General features: G+C 33.5%; 3 protein-coding genes across 3 annotated transcripts; all 3 read right to left on the reverse strand.

Moving 5' to 3' along the window:
- Positions 1–3,081: 3,081 nt before the first annotated feature.
- Positions 3,082–16,635, reverse strand: LOC139864278 (uncharacterized). Its single transcript, XM_071852856.1, has 7 exons — positions 16,420–16,635; positions 15,834–15,968; positions 15,052–15,180; positions 14,609–14,955; positions 13,919–14,130; positions 3,576–3,769; positions 3,082–3,483 (listed from the first exon to the last, which is right to left on the reverse strand). The coding sequence occupies exons 1-5, from the start codon at positions 16,633–16,635 to the stop codon at positions 14,100–14,102; spliced, it is 858 nt and encodes a 285-aa protein (XP_071708957.1). The 3' UTR covers positions 3,082–3,483; positions 3,576–3,769; positions 13,919–14,099.
- LOC139864277 (uncharacterized) lies at positions 3,285–4,220 on the reverse strand. Its single transcript, XM_071852855.1, has 3 exons — positions 4,197–4,220; positions 3,576–3,769; positions 3,285–3,483 (listed from the first exon to the last, which is right to left on the reverse strand). The coding sequence occupies exons 1-3, from the start codon at positions 4,218–4,220 to the stop codon at positions 3,285–3,287; spliced, it is 417 nt and encodes a 138-aa protein (XP_071708956.1).
- LOC139862118 (uncharacterized) lies at positions 16,526–18,115 on the reverse strand. The gene is made up of 5 exons (XM_071850669.1): positions 17,949–18,115; positions 17,278–17,441; positions 16,967–17,189; positions 16,691–16,872; positions 16,526–16,562 (listed from the first exon to the last, which is right to left on the reverse strand). The coding sequence occupies exons 1-4, from the start codon at positions 18,113–18,115 to the stop codon at positions 16,692–16,694; spliced, it is 735 nt and encodes a 244-aa protein (XP_071706770.1). The 3' UTR covers positions 16,526–16,562; position 16,691.
- Between the last annotated feature and the right edge of the window lie 3,970 nt (positions 18,116–22,085).

Consider the following 22,085-nt stretch of genomic DNA (forward strand, 5'->3'; position numbering starts at 1 on the left):
AAGAAAAAAGACGTACAGAAGGTGTAATATTTCGAGCCATACAATACATCTCGAAAAGCATAATTTTGCGAATGGACATCGGTTCAAACTGTCCAACACTAACGCCATAAAAGCAGCAAACGTCTAAGTAAAACTTTGTAAAAGGAATACGAAGATGGGAAAAATATAAAGCACGACCATAAATAGCTACTTTTCTAAAGGGAGGACGAGATGCACGATTATGAGGACTAAGAAGAACAACATCGGCACCAAAAAATTTGGGAAAAGCAACTCTGACACGATCAAGATAGATCGAGGAAATTCTGCTTGGAATATCTTCAACATTAAAGATGGCCATTAATTAGGTAGTTAAGAAAGGAATTCTTGACAGAGGTTTAAGGTAGATGAAGGAAATAAATTCGGATCGAGTAAATACGACGCAGTAAAAGTTGGGTAATAAATAGCGAGTAGAAGATGAACAGTTGACGGTTAATCGCATGGTTGATATGCTGCCACGTGTCGGGTATACAAATATGCGGGAGAAGTAAACTTAATTGAAAATAAAATTCAAATTTCGAAAAGGCACTTTTTGCAGGTCATGATCAAAAAGTAGCTGATGTAGCAGAGAAACAGGACGGCTGTGACAGGTTTATGTTCCCGAGAAAAAGGCAATTTTCATTTTTTAGTTTAATGACTTTATTTTTTACAAAAATAAAGACATTAAACTGGGGGACTTAATGGTGTATCCTAGGAGATACACGCATAAAAACACCATTTTTATACAGACAAATGGATTAAAGAGCACAAAAGATAATAAAATTTGGCAGTTTTCAGTATTTGTCGTCCAGCGTACAGCAGGCCGCCCAGCGTCAAGCGTAAGCCCTGCAGGCAGCTTCTATGCTTATGCCCTTTAACTCAGCGCGTGAACGGCACGCAGCCACGTCAGCACACGCCACCGACCTTCCGGATATTTCGTGTAACAGAACCACTCAGTAATTGACACGTATATCCCGAGAATTTCGGACATTCTGCGCCTATAAATAGACCCCCTGGGTCACCACATTTCACATCTGAACTTCAGTCAGAGAGAAGTACACTTTCTCTCTCACATAGTTCTTTCTCACTCTAAACGTACATTAGCCGCTTAGCAGCAGTACACTATACGGATCAATTTCAGATTGATCATCAGATTGATTGAGGCCACCCCACGGATCTCTCATCCGTGTTCCGGGTCTGCAAAGATTATTTCTCGAGGGGAAACAACAATCAACTTTATACGCCATACGCTGAGCAGCTATTGTCTTGTACTGGTACCTTACAGCCGCTATACAAAAAATTGTGCCAACAGGTGACAAATGTGAAGGTGCATAATTAATGAAGAAGGATCTGTTGGTCAGGTTGCATGCATCCATGAACGATAGTTAATGAAAAGGTTTAGTTGTTCGCTGATAGTTATTTTACATGTGTTTAATTATAGTTTTTGTTTTTTCTATTTTAACAGTAATAATCTTAAAAAAAATTTAGCTAATTAGTTCATGTACCTATTCTCAATCTCTATGTTTAGGTGGTTAATTAAAAGATATTGTCGCTTTTCAAAAAATAAAAATAAATAAATTAAAAGTTATTGTTATCACCTCGAAACGAAATTCAGTGGTTCCAACTTCTGATGTTAATTATTAAAGTTGTTTTAACTTTAATAAAAAAATTAATAATAAACAAGAATCAATAAGAATAAGAATTCATTCATATAGGTATAGTCAGTGTTGTAAATCTCCTTATTTCTCTCCGAGATCTCGTTTTTAAAAAGCCACCAAGACGAGATGTCCATTTCCCGAGATTTCTTGGTCAATTGGGTCAAACTTGGTCAAAGCTACAATTTCTCGAATTTTCTAGCTCATTTCTCAAATTTTCTCATAAAATTTCATAATTTTTCGAATTTTCTCGCTCATTTCTTGAATTGTTCAGTATAATCTCATATAAATGTGTGTGTGTGTGTGTGTGTGTGTGTGTGTGTGTGTATATATATATATATATATATATATATATATATATATATATATATATATATATATATATATATATATATATATTATAAATACTAAAAAGTCAACGTAAGTCAACGTCCGAGATCTCCCTAAAAATGTCCAAACGAGATCTCCCCGAGATCCGAGATCTCCAACCTGTAGGATCGATTTAGGTCCACCAACATGCCATGCATATCATTACCAATAAAATAAAAAAAAAAAAAAACATGTCATGCATATAAGCTCATGAGTCTTATATAGACGCTTGTATTTCTTTCCAATTCCTATGTGGGACACACTCTAACCGATTAGCTCCAACACAACCTTGGGTATAGTTGTATGATAATTTCACTAATATTTTTTATAGATCTAGTTTTTTCTTTCGAGGCGGGCTGATCCAACTCGTTTCGATGAAAACTGGTATCATAATATTTCTAAACATGAAGTATGGCAATATACTTTTTAAAATATTTTTAAACATGAAGTAAATACAGGCTCATGTCTAAATAATACAACTACTAAAAGATCGACTAGCTAGTTTGAAACATAGTAATATATACCTATACCATTATAATACAAAAATGCACTGATAATGTAGGAGAAATAGAGGAGTTTGAAGGCATGGGATATGCAAAGTACCAATAATTATGTGTTTGATGATGTGCGGAGCTCATCGGGCCGAGTAATTGGGTTTGGTCCATGGGTCGCGGTCAAGTCTTCCTCCTAAACCCTAATTCCCTCTTATAAATAGAGGGGTAATCTAAGAAATTAGGGCACCCCATCGGTAGACAATCTCTACACAATCTTCACTAGGGTTTTTACCTACGACTCCTCGTAGGGGTTTTCCCCTTCGCCGCCAATCGGCGCCGCCAATCGGCGCCGCCATTCGCCGACGGTCAGTCCTTAGCCACCCTCTCGAGATCATCATCTCGGCTAGGGTTATCACGGTAGCCGGGCCGGAGGCTAATGCCGCTGAACTAATAAAACCCTCATTCTATTGCACTCAAGTATGTTTCTATACTAGGCGGAAATATGCTTGATCAGTGTTGAAGACCAATTTATACAATTTTGGGATGGATAATAAATGTGATTTAAAGATATATAATACAAAATTCACTGATAATGTAGGAACAAGTGTGTGATTGTTTTTTTAATGAAGAAACAGTTGTGTTTTTCTGTTGCATAGGTCGATAAATCTGTTAATCATCCTCTGTTAGTGTTTTGTATGTAAATAATTCAGTACTTTCAATACGCCATACACTGTTTCATTCAAGATCTATTTTACTTGCCATCTGATTGCCCCATAACTTTCACTAAGAAAGCGTATTCATAAGCCAATTCTTCACACTGCCCAGAACGTCCGCCTTCACCAAAGTGGCCCCCACTCATATTCGTCTTTAGAATCACTGAACGAGAGCAACTCAAACATGTGTTTTCGCGTATTCTTGACACATATTTGGCAGCTTCCCATACTCCAACTCTACACTCATTAATCACTCAAGTCATCATAACACATAACATAAAATTATTCGTATGCAATAATTCTAATAACGTACTGAGAAGCTAGTGTACCTTGAGTCATGAAAAGATGATGTCACAAGCATTGCAGGATAGCACATTCCGTTGGAAAAATTATCGTAAGGAGAATATTTCATAATTGAATCGAAATATGATTTAATCTGAGGGTTTCCAAATTCTTCATAGTCTAATACTGTTAGCGGCAAGCTTGGATCCAATAATGTATTGCAGATATCCAGAAACGGAACCTTGTCAAAAATTTCTCAATTTACATTTTCAAATCCATATATATCCATATAGTACATAAATAAAAGAAAACGATACCAAGATCAAGGTTGCAAAACTGGCTAATTGGGGAGTACTCGATCTGGACTTTCTAGGGAATACTTGGAAAATCGGGGAGCACTAAGATGTTGACCATGTTTGACTTTGACCAATATTCACCAAGTTTTGACCAATTTCGACCTATTTTCCGAGTAATCCTGAGTTTTGACCGATTTTCCGAGTAATCCCAAGTGTTGGCCTATTTTGACCAAGTTTGACCGATTACTCGCCGAGTTTCAGAAACTGAGTACTCGCCAAGTATAAAAAATAAATATAAATACAAATAATATATAACAATAAATATAATAATTTTTTTGAACCATTTGACCCAGGATCCGTTTCGACCCTTACCCAACCTGACCCATTTGGATCCATTTAAAAATCTGACATGTTTGACCCATGACCCATTTCAACCCAAAACCGTTTTGACCCATGACCCAAACCGACCCAACATGACCCGTTTGCCAGGTATATGTAAAAATTTATACCTGGCAATTGAGACCCAAACACTCAAATTCGGGTCAAATGGGTAAAGCTTTCGGGTCAATTGGGTTTTGATAAAAATTAAGCCTAACAATGTAAATCAAAACTTAAAAAAAGATTCAAACGGGTTTCTCTCCAACCTATTGAGTCCTATACAAAAAATGAATGAACGGGTCTAATGGGTATCAATACTCAAAGATCAATAAATAGAAATAGGTCTAATGGGTTTTGTGAATGGGTCAAATGGGTCAAGCATTCAAAGTTTCATCCGTCAAAAATTTATAAAGCATTCATGTTTATATCATTTATTATGTATATTAATGTTTCTTATGTATATTTAATAAATAATGTGATGACCCGTCCAAATCCATTTGGACGAATACATCATTCATCGATTTCATAGTGAGGTACTGACCTCTACATGATACGTTTTGTAAACATTGCATTCTTTTGAAAAGACACACCATAAATGAATATCAATTTTCAAGGATTTCGACATCTGATGATTTCTACATATAGACAATCACCATAAATAATAGTTTACCATAATACATCCGTTGTCAATGCAGTCAAAATAAGATACATGGTGATGATTTTGTGAATGCAAAGTTTTCTCGAATAAAGCATGTATGACTCCATGCACATAGCTTGTATAACGTATAAGCAAACAACGGAAGACTTCTAGGGACCTGAGAATAAACATGCATAAAAGTGTCAACACAAAGGTTGGTGAGTTCATAGTTTTAATGTTGCGCATAATCTGTATATAAAGGTGGATCACAAGATTTCAGTTGTTTCATCCAGAAATGTTTATCAAATTATTCTACAAGATTGAGCACCCTGGTAACTAAACTTTAACGTATATATAATAAGTACCCCTGTTTTAACATACATGCAACCAACATGTACAATACACACAAACCAACGTGTACTAAACTCAAATAGCATACGTCTGTTTAATAGTTTAGGCTAGGTTTTCTATACCTGGAACAGACGGGGATGTCAAGCCCTATGGATCCATATACAACTACTCGCGCCCACCAGTTCTTATAACCGGCAGTTACTAGTTACCAAAGCTAAGGGATTTTCGGTTCAAACTCAGTGTAGAATTAAGTATGTACTTGTATCCATTGCATTTAAAATAAATTGCATGTATTCTCTGCCCAAAAATATAGATTTCAAAAGCAATTAAAAAGGGAGCATATGAAACTCACCTTAGCAGCACATAAGGTCATTCACCGAAATGTGACCGAAACTCGGAATGCAAAATAACCGACTATCTCAACCTAGAGAACATATGTTGGTCAATACATGTCTAATAAGCTAGGTCGGGTCATAGTGTATCACAATCCTAATGCTCGAGACCATCATACAAAAGTTAACAAAAGTCATCTCAAAAAGTCAACTTTGACAATTGTGTAACAAAACGAGACGTGTCTTATATAAGAATTCATTTACTCGACTAGTAGTATCCAAAAATCTAATTTATTAATCTTATAAATAAGTTGTTTAAATATTAATTGTAGATTCAAACACAAATTCAATTAATGTCAAACATAATTCAGTTGACCATATCTTTTAATCCGTTCATCGAAATCACGCGACTTCTAAATGAAAAGTTATTAATTTTTCGATAGCTTTCCAACGACATGCATATCATATACTTTATATCAGTAGCATATGTATCAAATTCGTGATTCATCATAAACTATCTAACGACAAAATTAAAGCATACAAGCATGCATAAACATATATACTCGAGCACTAGACATGTATACACTATTAATATATAAAAGATAAGATATGAATGCTCACGTATCAATATTGTGATTCAATATTGGAGGAAAGTACGTAGACGTAAAGATAGTGGATGACCGTATGGTTGGTCTTGGATTCACGAACAATACCCCGAATAATACCCAATATTTCCTTAGTTTAAAACGGTTTGAAGCCCAAATTAAAACACCCTCGTATATACTTTATTATTATTAAAATTAAATTAAAATTATAATTATAATTATAAATATAAATATATTTGTATGCCTAAAGATAGAGAGATTTGAAAATGTGTAAAAAACTCGAGCAGCACCCTTGGCTTTTATAGGCCATTTGTGATTTTGACTGCTCCGCGATCGCGGAGTTTTTTATGCCTTACAGCTCCGCGATTGCGAAGGTGCGCATTCCAGCTCAGAAATTTTTGTTTGCAAGCTTGTTGACATAATATTATATATATATATATATATATATATATATATATATATATATATATATATATATATATATATAAAATTTATATTAATTATATATATATTATATTATATTCATGTGCATACTTGACTTGAAATTTTAGGTCCGTTGACTCGTACGTTGATACTCGGTTTATGTCTCGGTTCCGAATTTTCGAACGTCCTTTCGTACGCTTAGAAAACTTGTACTTTACGTTTCGCGATAAATACCTTTATCAATAATTAGACTTATTTGCCAATAAATTATCTTATTTGAAATGTAACTTATACATTTTAATATTTTGGTCATTTGCTTCTTTAAATCGTCATCTTGTTATTTACTACAATATAATTAATAGTATTTTTACATATAATTGTTCGTGAATCGTCGATCATAGTCAAAGAGTAATTGATTACATGAATATAGTTCCAAAACTTTTTGAGACTCAACATTACAGACTTTGCTTATCGTGTCGAAATCATATAAAGATTAAGTTTAAATTTGGTCGAAATTTTTGGGTCATCACAGTACCTACCCGTTAAAGAAATTTCGTCCCGAAATTTGAATGGAATCGTCATGGCCGACAATAAATATGTTTTCATGACTCATATGAGTTGAAAAGTAGAGTTTTATCACCATTGAGTAATATATATAAAACAATTTAATCATGCGAAGAGTACGAATGAAGCTATCACAAAAGATTGAGATGATTAAATGCAGATTCGTCTTAACCGGTGACGTAATCACGGTTGATTTCCGAAATTCAAGGAAATTAAAGAAAATCTTCAAAATCTAAATAAGATTTGATTCTTCGGTAATTAAGGAAATTAGGATCCTATTTGATTAAATGCGGTCATCTGTCTCGATTGATTTGTCTGATATTTCGCTATAAATTAACCTCTTCCGTTCCATTATTTTCACCACTTCTTTACTTCCTTCTTCAATTCATACTTCCAAAGATTGTGAAAAATGCTCAATCCAATTCTGATTCTTGATATTATCCTAACTATCGCATCTGTCATTCTTCTTATCCATTTACCACTGGAAGAATTTATTCACTTCTACTATTACCTTGGGGTTATAGTATTTCTAATTCTCCCGTGTCTTTATCTTGCTATTCGCATAGATATACACGGTTTATAATTTCTGTGTTGTTATTGGGCTTTATATTTTTATTTCTATTTCGGAGTTCTATGATTTTGTTTCTTCTTCCCGACTTCAAGTCAAACGAATAATGGTCCAAAATTCGTAGGTATGGAGTTTCGAATGATCATAATATACAAAGTAGAAAGGAAAGGTAATAGCACGATTTGATTTGTCAAATTACCAGAAGATTCGGAAAAGACCGAATCATCAAGAAAATATTTTCTTGATAGTTTAGAGGTTAAATAAAATGAAAGAGTTATGTAACATGGTTCATGATGAGGGTATGATCTGTGAACCTTTATCACGTTCCATTAGAAACTCAGCATGACTTACTGTAATATAACCAAGTTGATTAAGTGTCATTATATTATACTAACTCATGCTTCAATTCTCAACACTACTTCAAAAACATTCATATTTTGAATTTTGAATTTTTCATAGATTTAGAAACTAAAACAGTTCCCTTTATGACGTAAAGCAGATAGCGCGAAGAGATACATGATTTCAGATAAGAATAATTATGAAAATATCTTCAGAAATATTGAGGATATTTATAATGAAAGATACGATGATATCTTAGAATTTCTAATATCGAAGGATGATGAGGAAGATTTGTCCGCAAAGGTTTAGAGTCAGGAGTAAGGTATTTGCTAATGACTTCAGCAGATACTGAATCATTTGGATTCTTTGAAGGCAGGTTTAGTCTTTGTGATTTGTCCACAGCCTCCTTCATGGTTTTCTCAATCCGTTTTCCACTTCCAAACCTTCTATTTTTCTAAGCTTTGCCATCACATTATTCTTTATCATCAAACTTTTGACTGTTAAGGTCGTTTACAGGTTTTGCTGCTTCATCAGCATTTTTCCAAAATTCGGAGAACTAGTTCGTAGTTTAGAGTGTTTTTCAGAAACTTCACATTCGAAGTGTGTAAGTCTAGGTGATAGACGTTATATGTATGTATATATATATATATATATATATATATATATATATATATATATATATATATATATATATATATATATATATATATATATCTGTTGGCGTAGAATTGCTGCGAAATTCGAAATACTGATTGCTAATTCCCTGTAGTTGGTATAGCTATTATTGTTACAAGATGTGGATGGGTACATGATAGAGTTTCAATGAGTATAATGATTTTTCGGAAGGTCAAAGCTCAATGAAGTTGTTGGTAAATTTACTGCTAATGTGGCGAGATATAAAAGGTTCTCCGGTAACAATGATGAAAGGGTAATCGTTATAATAAGGCTTATTCGAATGAAAAATTGAAGTTGATTTGCTGGAGGTGTGACAAAACTGGCTACTTTGAAAAGGAGTTGCAAAGTTATTTTCGGTAATAATAATGTCAAAGGATCTAGCACAGTTTTGAATTCAAAGTATGGTTTGTAAGATGTGAAAATCTAATAGTGATATCTTCTGTTAAATCTTGACTCGGATTCTGATCTGTCAAAAATCAGAATGTGTAATCGAATTTGTATGAAAATGGTTGTTATGATTCTTATGGAAGAATGTATATCGCTGTGAATGTAGTGAGTATAGTTAATGATTCTTGAATCAAAATTGAAGAATGTGCAGTGTAACATATTAATTGTGAACTTATATATTTCACGGGTATTACCTACCCGTTAAAGATTTCACAAGTAATATTTTGTATAATTGAATTTTTATTACAGTCTTTATGAAAATATATATGTATATTTTCTTCGGATGTAATACAAATTTAATGAATTAATATACTATTAAACTCATTTGATTTTCGACTTGAACTAGAAATAAATAATCTCTAAAACACTAGAGATTACATAATCTTTGCGGAGTATTTCACTAATGTAATCGATACTTCATTATCTATTCTTTTTGATATTCCTCGGTGAATGATGTTGGTGCTCGTGGAATTCTTGTGAGTTTCGCAAGGTACGAATGATGTTTTCTGGAAAGTTTCAAGTACATCGAAAATGAAAGTGTAAAATCAAACATGTATTTGAATAATACACTTGACTTATATGAAATGGAATCTATTAAGTCGGAGCAGAGATTATAGTTAACGATTGTTAAGTCATTAACGAAGGATGTACATCATGGCATATTAGTAACATGAACTAACCGAGTAGTACCTGCCAGTTAAGATTCACACGTAATAGCTTAATACGAAAATATTTATTTTTATTTCAAAATTCATATATATATAAAATATATACATATAATTTCTTCAGGGGGAATGAGTTAATACTTCATAACTCGTTGATACAATATACTCGTCGTTGGTTAGTGATGATGTTCGCAGTGATTATGGATCTGACGGAGCTTGTGATGTTGTAGGTGCTGCTGGTGCTGACAATGCTGGTGGCACTGACGGTGCTGGTGATGCTGACGGTGATGGTATAACAAGTCTAGCTTGTAAATCGTGCACCATTCCGGTCAGGGTTTCACTTCATTATTTCTATCCACCCACTCATCTAATTTACAATTTGCACTAGAATATATAATTTCTAAAACTTTTAGAAACTACATATTCTATGCAGAATATTTCTTCGATGAAGTTATGAATCAATACTTCATCGTTTGTTGCTGTTGATATTCCTTGGTATCTACAGGGCGTATGACGTTGATGCTCGTGGGACAGATTGTGAAGTTGAGGTTTGCGATGCGGTTGTTGTTGGTGGTGGTAATGGTATTGTTGGTGTTGTTGTCGGTGGTACCGTTGTTGCCGGTGATGCTGCTGGTGCTTGTAACCTTTGCACCATATTCTCCAAAGCCAATACTCGAGCGCGAAGATCGTTGTATTACACCGGGATGATTGTCGGTTAGGACGAGCGAATGAATAAGATTCAGAATTTGAGATAGTATATTATCGTGACGAGATACTCTGGAAATGAGAGAAAAAATGGTGTCTCGAACAGGTTCGCCGGTAAGTGCTTCATGTTCTTCGCCAAGAGGGAAATGGGGTGGATGGAAGGGATCACCTTCTTCTTGTCTCCAATGATTAAGTAAGCTACGAACCCATCCCCAATTCATCCAGAATAGATGATGGCTAATTGGTTGATCCATTCCGGTTACACTGATTTCGGAGCTCGAGTGAAACTTCATATCGGAATAGTTGTCGGAATCTAAGGAATTTGAACTAGATACGTGATCCATCTTGTATAATCACGGAATTGATTTTTGATATGAGATAGATTATAGGATTTAGATTGGTATTCTTTAATACATAATTTACATATGTATATATAATACCAAAATTTCATAAATCACGGAGGAATTTTCGGAAGATGTCAAGCAAAGTTTACAGTAATAGATATGCTAAGAAATGAATTCGTCTGTACACTATGTATGCAATAAATGCAGGAAACGTGTCTAGACTTAAGAATGATAAGCATGTAATTTTCGACAAGAAATGATAAGTAAAACTCGGTAAAAACGGATACGGTCATAGTCCAGACTCACTAATGCATCCTAACAATTACCAGTTAAACACACTAATGCAAATTCTGGTTCCCTATGACCTCAAGCTCTGATGCCAACTGTGATGACCCGTCCAAATCCATTTGGACGAATACATCATTCATCGATTTCATAGTGAGGTACTGACCTCTACATGATACGTTTTGTAAACATTGCATTCTTTTGAAAAGGCACACCATAAATGAATATCAATTTTCAAGGTTTTCGACATCTGATGATTTCTACATATAGACAATCACCGTAAATAATAGTTTACCATAATACATACGTTGTCAATGCAGTCAAAATAAGATACATGGTGATGATTTTGTGAATGCAAAGTTTTCTCGAATAAAGCATGTACGACTCCATGCACATAGCTTGTATAACGTATAAGTAAACAGCGAAATACTTCTAGGGACCTGAGAATAAACATGCTTAAAAGTGTCAACACAAAGGTTGGTGAGTTCATAGTTTTAATGTTGCGCATAATCTGTATATAAAGGTGGATCACAAGATTTCAGTTGTTTCATCCAGAAACGTTTATCAAATTATTCTACAAGATTGAGCACCCTGGTAACTAAACTTTAACGTATATATAATAAGTACCCCTGTATTAACGTACATGCAACCAACATGTACAATACACGCAAACCAACGTGTACTAAACTCAAATAGCATACGTCTGTTTAATAGTTCAGGCTAGGTTTTCTATACCTGGAACAGACGGGGATGTCAAGCCCTATGGATCCATATACAACTACTCGCGCCCACCAGTTCTTATAACCGACAGTTACTAGTTACCAAAGCTAAGGGATTTTCGGTTCAAACTCGGTGTAGAATTAAGTATGTACTTGTATCCATTGCGTTTAAAATAAATTGCATGTATTCTCAGCCCAAAAATATAGATTTCAAAAGCAATTAAAAAGGGAACATATGAAACTCACCTTAGCAGCACATAAGGTTATTCACCGAAATGTGACCGAAACTCGGAATGCAAAATAACCGTAGATCTCAACCTAGAGAACATATGTTGGTCAATACATGTCTAATAAGCTAGGTCGGGTCATAGTGTATCACAATCCTAATGCTCGAGACCATCATACAAAAGTTAACAAAAGTCATCTCAAAAAGTCAATTTGACAATTGTTTAACAAAACAAGACGTGTCTTATATAAGAATTCATTTACTCGACTAGTAGTATCCAAAAATCCAATTTATTAATCTTATAAATAAGTTGTTTAAATATTAATTGTAGATTCAAACACAAATTCAATTAATGTTAAACATAATTCAGTTGACCATATCTTTTAATCCGTTCATCGAAATCACGCGACTTCTAAATGAAAAGTTATTAATTTTTCGATAGCTTTCCAACGACATGCATATCATATACTTTATATCAATAGCATATGTATCAAATTCGTGATTCATCATAAACTATCTAACGACAAAATTAAAGCATACAAGCATGCATAAACATATATACTCGAGCACTAGACATGTATACACTATTAATATATAAAAGATAAGATATGAATGCTCACGTATCAATATTTTGATTCAATATTGCCGGAAAGTACGTAGACGTAAAGATAGTGGATGACTGTATGGTTGGTCTTGGATTCACGAACAATACCCCGAACAATACCCAATATTTCCTTAGTTTAAAATTGGTTTGAAGCCCGAATTAAAACACCCTCGTATATACTTTATTATTATTAAAATTAAATTAAAATTAAAATTAAAATTATAAATATAAATATATTTGTATGCAGAAAGATAGAGAGATTTGAAAATGTGTAAAAAACTCGAGCAGCACCCTTGGCTTTTATAGGCCATTTGTGATTTTGACTGCTCCGCGATCGCGGAGTTTTTATGCCTTACAGCTCCGCGATTGCGAAGGTGCGCATTCCAGCTCAGAAATTTTTGTTTGCAAGCTTGTTGACATAATATTATATATATATATATATATATATATATATATATATATATATATATATATATATATATATATATATATATATATATATATATATATATATATAATTTATATTAATTATATATATATTATATTATATTCATGTGCATAGTTGACTTGAAATTTTAGGTCCGTTGACTCGTACGTTGATACTCGGTTTATGTCTCGGTTTCGGATTTTCGAACGTCCTTTCGTACGCTTAGAAAACTTGTACTTTATGTTTCGCGAGAAGTACCTTTATCAATAATTAGACTTATTTGCCAATAAATTATCTTATTTGAAATGTAACTTATACATTTTAATATCTTGGTCATTTGCTTCTTTAAATCGTCTTCTTGTTATTTACTACAATATAATTAATAGTATTTTTACATATAATTGTTCGTAAATCGTCGAGCATAGTCAAAGGTTAATTGATTACATGAATATAGTTCCAAAACTTTTTGAGACTCAACATTACAGACTTTACTTATCGTGTCGAAATCATATAAAGATTAAGTTTAAATTTGATCGAAATTTCCGGGTCATCACAAATAATAATAACTAAAATAATGTAATAAATGTAAAAAAAGCGATGTAACCCGTTTGACCCAATTGACCTGTGACCCGTTTCGACCCGTTACCCAAACCGACCCAACCTGACCCATTTTGACCCGTTTAAAAAATTGACCCGTTTGACCTATGACCCATTTCAACCCAAAACCATTTTGACCCGTTACCCAAACCGACCCAACCTGACCCGTTTGCCAGGCATGTGTAAAATGAATGCCATTTTACCTTCAAGGGCAGCTTTGAATAATTCGGGACGCATATTAATGGCTGCAGCAATAAGAAGACCACCAGCACTATGCCCAACACCACCAAGTTGGTCTTTACACACGTAACCTTCTTTAATCAGATAATCTCCACATGAAACGAAATCGTATATCGAGTTTAATTTGTTCAATCCACTCCCATTTTAATGCCATGATGGATCACCACCACCGCCTCTGCACAATTAAGACAACCGTGAAAACAGATTGAGAAGATCAGGTGGATTAGGAATGGGTCAAAATTGAATTAGGTCAAAACGGGTAAGTTTAGTCTTAAATGACTTGAGTTGAGCTAGATCAACTCTTTATTCAACTTTTGTATAAACTTTTAAAAATTATATAAAATACCAACATGGTAAATATGATTGCAGAATATTATCACACCAATTATCTACATTTATTTAAAAATATAATTTGAGAGGTTTTATGCATTTAAAAACTTTAATATATACTTTTAGGTTTCAACCAGGTTGAGTAGCTCAACATGCTCCAAACATTTGACCCATTAAAACTAATACACAACCAAAATTGACTCAAAGAGTACATAGGTCAAGTATACATAATCAATATTGACCCATTTGTATTCAAAATGGGTCAATATAACTAAGTGTAGATTACACTAAAATTTCCAAAAGAAAAACTAGGTCAAGTATACCTAACATAAGCAAATGCAATGACCCAACCTCGATCAAGTAAACTCAGTCGCTCAGCGCACCAACTTTTGTCCAAAACTTCACCGTACGATCCATACCCGTGTATGACCCCAGGAGATTGACCCGTTTTATGGGCTCCATGAGAATACAAGATTGTTAGAGGAATGATTGTGCCATCATGTGAAATTACTTCTTTTCTTTCACATAAATATGAATCCGAAACGTCGTTTATCCATTCACGTATGTCGTTGTTTTGAGGTTTGGAAGAAGAAATGCGCAATACCTCCTCTTGATGCACAATAGAAAATGTTCTTTTTGACATGTCATAGTCAACTATTAAATCAGGCATCTGCTATTCAAAATGTGAAATTGTTAGAATTGATAACACATTATCCGTTACTCGATTTACAAAAGTCGTGAAATTTTTCAAAAATTTAGTTTATACCACTGGAGATGAAAGTACGGCTCGATATACCCAGTTCATATAGTCGTGATTCGAACCTGGAACAATGCTACATGGGTTTGATGGTAAAGGAAAATACCATGGATCAAGATCATCAATATCCTTATTCATCTGCAATAACAAAATATATAATAACTATACCTGGCAAACCAAACCCAAAGTGCTCAATTTGGGTCTAACGGGTCTTGCATATGGGTCAAACGGGTCGAGTTGTAAAGTTTTCAGTTTTTGAGATTCATATCCCTAAAAATTGGTCCAATGAGTTTTTTTTAAAAATATTGGGTCTTAGACAAAAAAAAAATAAGAAATGGGTCGATCGGGTTCAAATCCACCAAGTCCAACAAATAGAGACGGGTCCAATGGGTCTTGTATATGGGTCCAACGGGTCGAGCTGTAAAATTTTGAATTTTAGTTGCATGATGTAATTTTTCAAAATAAAATAAAAAGTAATAAAATAAAAAATAAAAAAAATGATAAAAAATATCTAAAACTAAAATTATTGAATAAAATGGGTCTCGACCCGACCCGTTGGGTCTCGATCCACTTAGACCCAACCCGACCCAGTCCCAACCCAACCCGACCCAACCTGTTTTGACCCGTTTTGACCCATGACCCGTTCCGACCCATGACCCGTTCCGACTCATGACCCGTTTCGACCCAAACCCATTTGGGTCTCGACCCAACCCGACCCATTTGCCAGGCATAATAACGCATTTCCATCAATTTCAAAACTTAAGTGAAGTGTAAAGATATTATCTACATACCTCATTGTTAGATTGAATCGGCATTTTGATGGAACAAATTATAGAGGAATCCTTTTTGTTGATGTAAAGTACAGGATGCTCATCGAAAACGTCCATGTCTTGTATGCTACTATCTTCGGTTGGTACAATTAGTTTCTAGCACATGAAAGACCTTTTCAACATAACAGCTTAAACAAAAACATATTTTTCTACATGAGAACATACCAGATGTGGCAATTTCAACCCAGTTAGAATGGGTCATTTCAGATTATGTATTATCTCTTATATATCAAACAGGTAAAGTAAAAATATCAGCTAACTAAATGGGTCGAAACTTTCCTATAACTTAGTTATATTTAATGCATAAAACCTACTGCATCAATTTTTTGAAAATATAAGAATGTAATTGAATTAAGTGGAGCTTTTCATTAACATTGACGCTTTCTTTAGAAAATTAACATTTTTGAATAGACAAAAGATTGTTTCAGCCTTTCAGGTCAACCTACCCTGGTGAGTTTAACGTTTTGACATGTAACATATAATACGGCAGATAATTTTTAAGGCCCGCCCAATTTACCACCTCCAGGATATATGAGTAGATAAATACCTGCCAACTAGTTGACTGTACATCATCAATACAACAACGAGCTAAGTAATATTTTCCATCTAATAACTCCTTTCCACTAGCCAAAGGTGCATTTGTTAGAATATAGAAGAATCCTTTATGATGTTCCAAGAAAAATTGTACACCTGAAACACGATCATGAATCTTTCGCAACCCATCTTTTGGGTTATTTGCATCTATTACATACACCTGTAACATAACATCGAAATTAAATAAAACTCATCAGTTTGTCTTACAAAAAAAAAGTATGCACATTAAATATGAATTATGTGATGTAGATTAGTTCCTTCCTCAGATGAAGTCCTCGAGTTTGAATTCACCGATATAAATTTCCCATCCTTTGTACTCGTAACGTCGACACAAAAGCTAGAATCTTTTTCTGTATATACGATGACATCACTAACGGGGTTCGAGCCCAATGATGTGTATTGTACCCTGTTCATTCAAGATGCATTTTTAACGATTGTTAGAGACTTCACTTTTTGAAATTTTAATGAAATGATTTGTGTTTATAAAGCTTGATGCCTGCCTATATGGTCGTTGGCTTTGATCACAAACAGTATAAAATAATGTACAACTATCTTGGGCCCACGCCAAACTAACAACATCTTCAACTCTTAACGTTGGAATAATGGTCCCACGTCCGAGATTCTTAACTTGTAGAAAAAAACGTTCGTCACCAGTTACGTCGAGAGTGTACGCGAGAAAGCGATGGTCTGGTGATATTCTACATGTACCCACATGAACATAACCTGAACATAACGAAGGATCGTTACTAGGTTTGACTTTGACTTTTTGATTGAAACTACACTTGTTCAAGTAGTAAACGATTCGATTTACCATATTCGTCTGCAATTTCATTCCAATCAAGCAATATTTCTTCACTAACAAATCCTCTTGTTGCATTATTGATCATATGCTTCACCCAATTTGCACTTGCAACTGCCAACTTTCGACATAACACAGGGTATTCTTTCTTCTCCGGTATATATTGATAATACAACCTAATCAACACGACAACAAAAAAATAAAAAAAAAATAAAAAAAAAAACATAAAAACAAATCATGTTTCATGACAACCACTGCTAACCCGAATTTAATTTATGGAACTAAAGATACAAACTTTATAAGAATTCACTAAAGCAATCATCTTCATACTAGTTCTGCAGCATCTGAACGTATTCATCACATATTCTTCAATCTTACTTTGACTCCCAAAAGTCAAAATTAGACCTTTTCAATTTCTACTTTTGGGGACGGAGGTAATATACTATACATATCACAAAAAAACAAAAATGCACACTTTTGAGCTGAATTTGCAATACTTTCAAGTCACCCTCTTAAAATTACAATCACAGATCAAATATCAATTACAAACTCATACAAATTGACGTTTTAAATCAACTATCAATAACAATATATCTACAAATTAGTCAAATATCCAATTCATTCAACTACAGAATTAAAACACATCCATAAATGAAACTAGTAATAAATATGTTTTTTATTACCAGGGACACCAAACTTCAGGTGGGGTGGAAATTTTATCAGGTATTCTGTTAATCATTTCAGTAAACAGAGTGCGTTGCAGGTTGTGTGTATCCGCCATAAAAGCTTCCGTGTAATTATTTTCATTTTGAACGTAACTAATGAAATCCGGGTCATGGGTTTTTGACATCCAGTGATATGGATCTTCTCGTAATTTTAAATGGCACCTTTTTAGCTACTGGTGGTGATTTTGGTGATGATAATGGTGGATTTGTTTTGTGGCAGAGTGATGATAAAAAGTAGATGTGTCTTTTGTTAATAGGGTGAATTGTTGAGAGTAATCTGTTGGGTTTTTTGAATGATTTCAAGAAGGAAGCCATGAAAATGGCGATAGAGAAGGTTGTTGAGGTCTGTGAATAATTGTCTAAAACAGTGAGAATAGAAAATGGGGCTCATGTTATTTTTCTGGGCCAACTTTTGGAGCTTTTACAATGTTTGGGCTTGACCCATAATGACTTGCCCCTAAAGACAAATAGGAATTTAAGACCAGAACTTGTTGATAAAATCAGTAAAAAAAAAAAAAAAAATTGATTGAAGTCACTGACGGGACCACCAAAGAAGTTCCCACCACGTGTCAGTAATGTTTCACCAAACAACTGCCTAAAGGACAGGCTATGCATGTAGTCACCCTTTGAAATCTCCCTCTTAACAACTGTCATAGGACAGGCTCAGAAAACAATGCCTCCAAGAACTCCATGATTAACTACAAAGAAAATTGTATTATGAAATCTTCAGTCGAGACTCAAACTCGAGACTTCACGAACACCCAGAAGGAAGTAACCACTCAACTCACCAAAGTTTAAGTTACTTTAACTGTTACATTTTGATAAAATGTCATGCATCAAGACATATTTTCTCAAATTTTATAGATTTTAAGACATTTGTATATAACCCTAAAAATGTTTCACCTTTTTTTGTAAAGTAGTTGGGCTAAAAATACCTAATTTAATACGAGTATTTGGTTTCGTTTTAAAGCCTAATTAACATAAATTTTCCTATTTTGGTTTTGTTTTCAATTTTAGTGTTAAGTAAACTTGCCTTTACCAAATAAAAAATAAATAAATACATAATAAAACTTTCCTTTTGATCAAGCTTTAATTTTCTTGGAATTGCATGAAAACCTAACATGTGCAGATGTGCTCATGATCATCCTCTACAAAAGATTAAAACATGAGAAATAAAACCATTAGGCTTAAACCAAAATTGTCTTTAACCAAATAGTTAAGACTTGTTCAAAACTACTTGTCCTTTGCTCATGTGGTCACCAGGACTCCTAATGAAGTTGTACGTCTCAGATTCAATCCTTGACAATGTCCTCTTGAGCTCAATTAGGGATTTACATTGGAAATTTGATTCGTGATGATTTGATTTTGTACTTTATTTATCTTTGGATATGTTATTTGTAATATTTTATATTTTTGATAAGAGGTAAGTAATAAAAACTTAACAAAAAACTATAGAACTTGTACAGTTTTACGGAAGCGATATACTTGTATACAGTAGAAAATCGATAAATTAATACTCGATTATTTAATAAACTCTCTAAGATAATATTTTTTGTCGGTTCCGACTCGGAGATAGAGTGCTAAATTAATAATTCGCTAAAATTATAAGATAATACAATTTTGATAATTTCTTTAGACCCCATATAAAATATAAATTAATAGTTCCTTATACAGTATATAGCATATTACAGTACATGAATGATTTATGAAGGTTTCTTGAAAAATGACTCAATTGTCTTTTATTTTTTGTTGAAATCAATTTCCCCTTGATATTGTTGCTTGACTCACCTGCAAATCATAGTTACTATGAACCCATTCTTGCAATTGCTTTTGAGTGAGACTTGGATTATCCTTGTTGTGCTTGCATAATGCTATTCGAATCTCGTCTGTCATTGTTGTTTTTTTCACACCTTTAAGATGGGAAGCCATGTTGTGTGTATGATTTGTTTGTGTTAACCTATTTTGATCTTGTATTTATATAAAAAATATTTCTAATGTCTATAAAGTGATACATTGAACACAAGAAGTATAATAAGGTGGGAGATTGAAGGTTTCTTTCAAATTGGGCCGTTCATTTGATATACATGCATTGTGTACAATAATTAAGTGAAAGGTTGAAAGGTGTTTGTAAACTAAGTATTCTACTATAAATTAATAAAATATTAATTAATATATAAATTAATAATTATTAATTTATCGATTAACTAATAACTTTTTTAATTAATAAATTTTGGTAGTGACAAGTGTATTATTTTATAGAGTTTCTACTGTATGCTCTATGTATAAAAAATAATATATTGTATACAGGTTACCTGTATATATCCTGAGTTCTCATCTAGTGATCAAGCGCGTGAAATTACTAAAGATATCAATAATGTTACCATACAAATAAATCACAATTAACAAAAGCTATAGAAACTAGTACACTATGCATTCAGTTATATACTTTTCATACCTTGTTAAAAATTACAGCTGTACAAAATCGTACGGAAACTACAAATTTCAACAAACTTCGTTTACAAGTAATAAACCCTAATTGAGCGTATCTTACCATATATAAACTCAAATACACCATATATATATATACGACACCCATATTCTAAACCCTATTCGATCGAATTTGTTTATTCATTACTTCGATATATATTTTATTGATTTCTTATCGTCATCGCAGTACCGATAAGGAATTTGTACCAAAAATCAAGAACTCGCGACTGAAAAGATGGAATTATTTGCAGCAGCTAGAGAGAAAGAGTTATTTGAAAAAATTAATGAAAAAAATAAACTAAAGAGACGTCCAAGAGGAATGTCATCCGCTGAAGAAAATTATTGGAACAAAAGGTTAAGAAACTTACTTAATCGTAAAGAAGCTGTCCCAATGGTTTATAACGACGTAACGAGGCGGTTGAAGGAGTATATCAAGAACGAGATGAATGGTTCAGAGATAAATGTGTTGATTCAGAAACATATTATTGAATCAGATACAAGAAGTTATGTAAACCGGTTGAATATTCCGATGAATCAAGTGCTGACGCACGACTTTTTGACTGAAGATGAGAAACGTTATCTTGATATGCATAAGGAGATAGAGGTTCAATTGGTGGGCCCGAATTTACAGATGTATGAGGAATCGATGGATTTTAAGGTGTGGAGTATGTCAAATAGTAAGATTTATGTGTTGAAAAGGTGTTGGTCTGATTTTTGGGAGAAGAATAAGGTTGATTTACAGGAAGGTGAATTGATTCAAGTGTGGTCGTTTCGTATTGAAGAGCGACTATGTTTTGCGATTGTTTGTGTGAATAAACCGGTGGCGAATATGAAGGTGGAGAACTAATGAAGAAGGATCTGTTGATCAGGTTTAACGATATATGGCATGCGTGCATAAAGGATTAGTTGATGATCAAACGTTTAGTTTATAGACTGATACAGTTATTTTACAGTTTAATGTTCATTCTTTCTTTGCTGCAATCCTTGTAATTTTTGTTTAATTAGTTATTTCCTATTCTCGATCTCTATATGTCTTTATATTTTTAGTCAACTTTTTAATTAAAAATCAATTTACAATAGTTAATCTGCCCATCTAATTGATATTTCCATTATCTTAAATCTTTTCCAATGTCTATTATTTAACTATAGGAAATCATATCTAACTTTTAACCATCTATATTTCCCTTTTCCAAGTTTAATTTGTAATCCGTCATTAATACATGTTTTAATTAGTTATATTATTATTATATCATCCTGTGGGAAGCTATCATAAATAAAATTTATTAAATCTTTAAATTTATATATTACTTATTACTTATGTATATAGTAAAATATGTTCGTGTACAAATTTAGTGATTACTTGTTACGATCTGATTTCTTGGCAGTAGAGTTGGTCGGAGCTGTCATTTCGGGGGTGGCTAGTAGCGCGCACACCACCCTGTTGGTGGTAGCCACCTACTGTTAATCTGTTATGGTTTGCGTGATGGTAACCACCGGTTGTGGTTGTTCGGGGTGAGACGTTTTTTTTCAGGTTGGGATCAGCGCGATGCCAGAATAGTTGATGGTTGGGGTCACAAAATAATACGAAAATATGTCGAGTCACACAAA

This window comes from Rutidosis leptorrhynchoides, chromosome 8 (genome assembly GCF_046630445.1).
Source record: "Rutidosis leptorrhynchoides isolate AG116_Rl617_1_P2 chromosome 8, CSIRO_AGI_Rlap_v1, whole genome shotgun sequence".
NCBI classification, from domain to species: domain Eukaryota; kingdom Viridiplantae; phylum Streptophyta; class Magnoliopsida; order Asterales; family Asteraceae; genus Rutidosis; species Rutidosis leptorrhynchoides.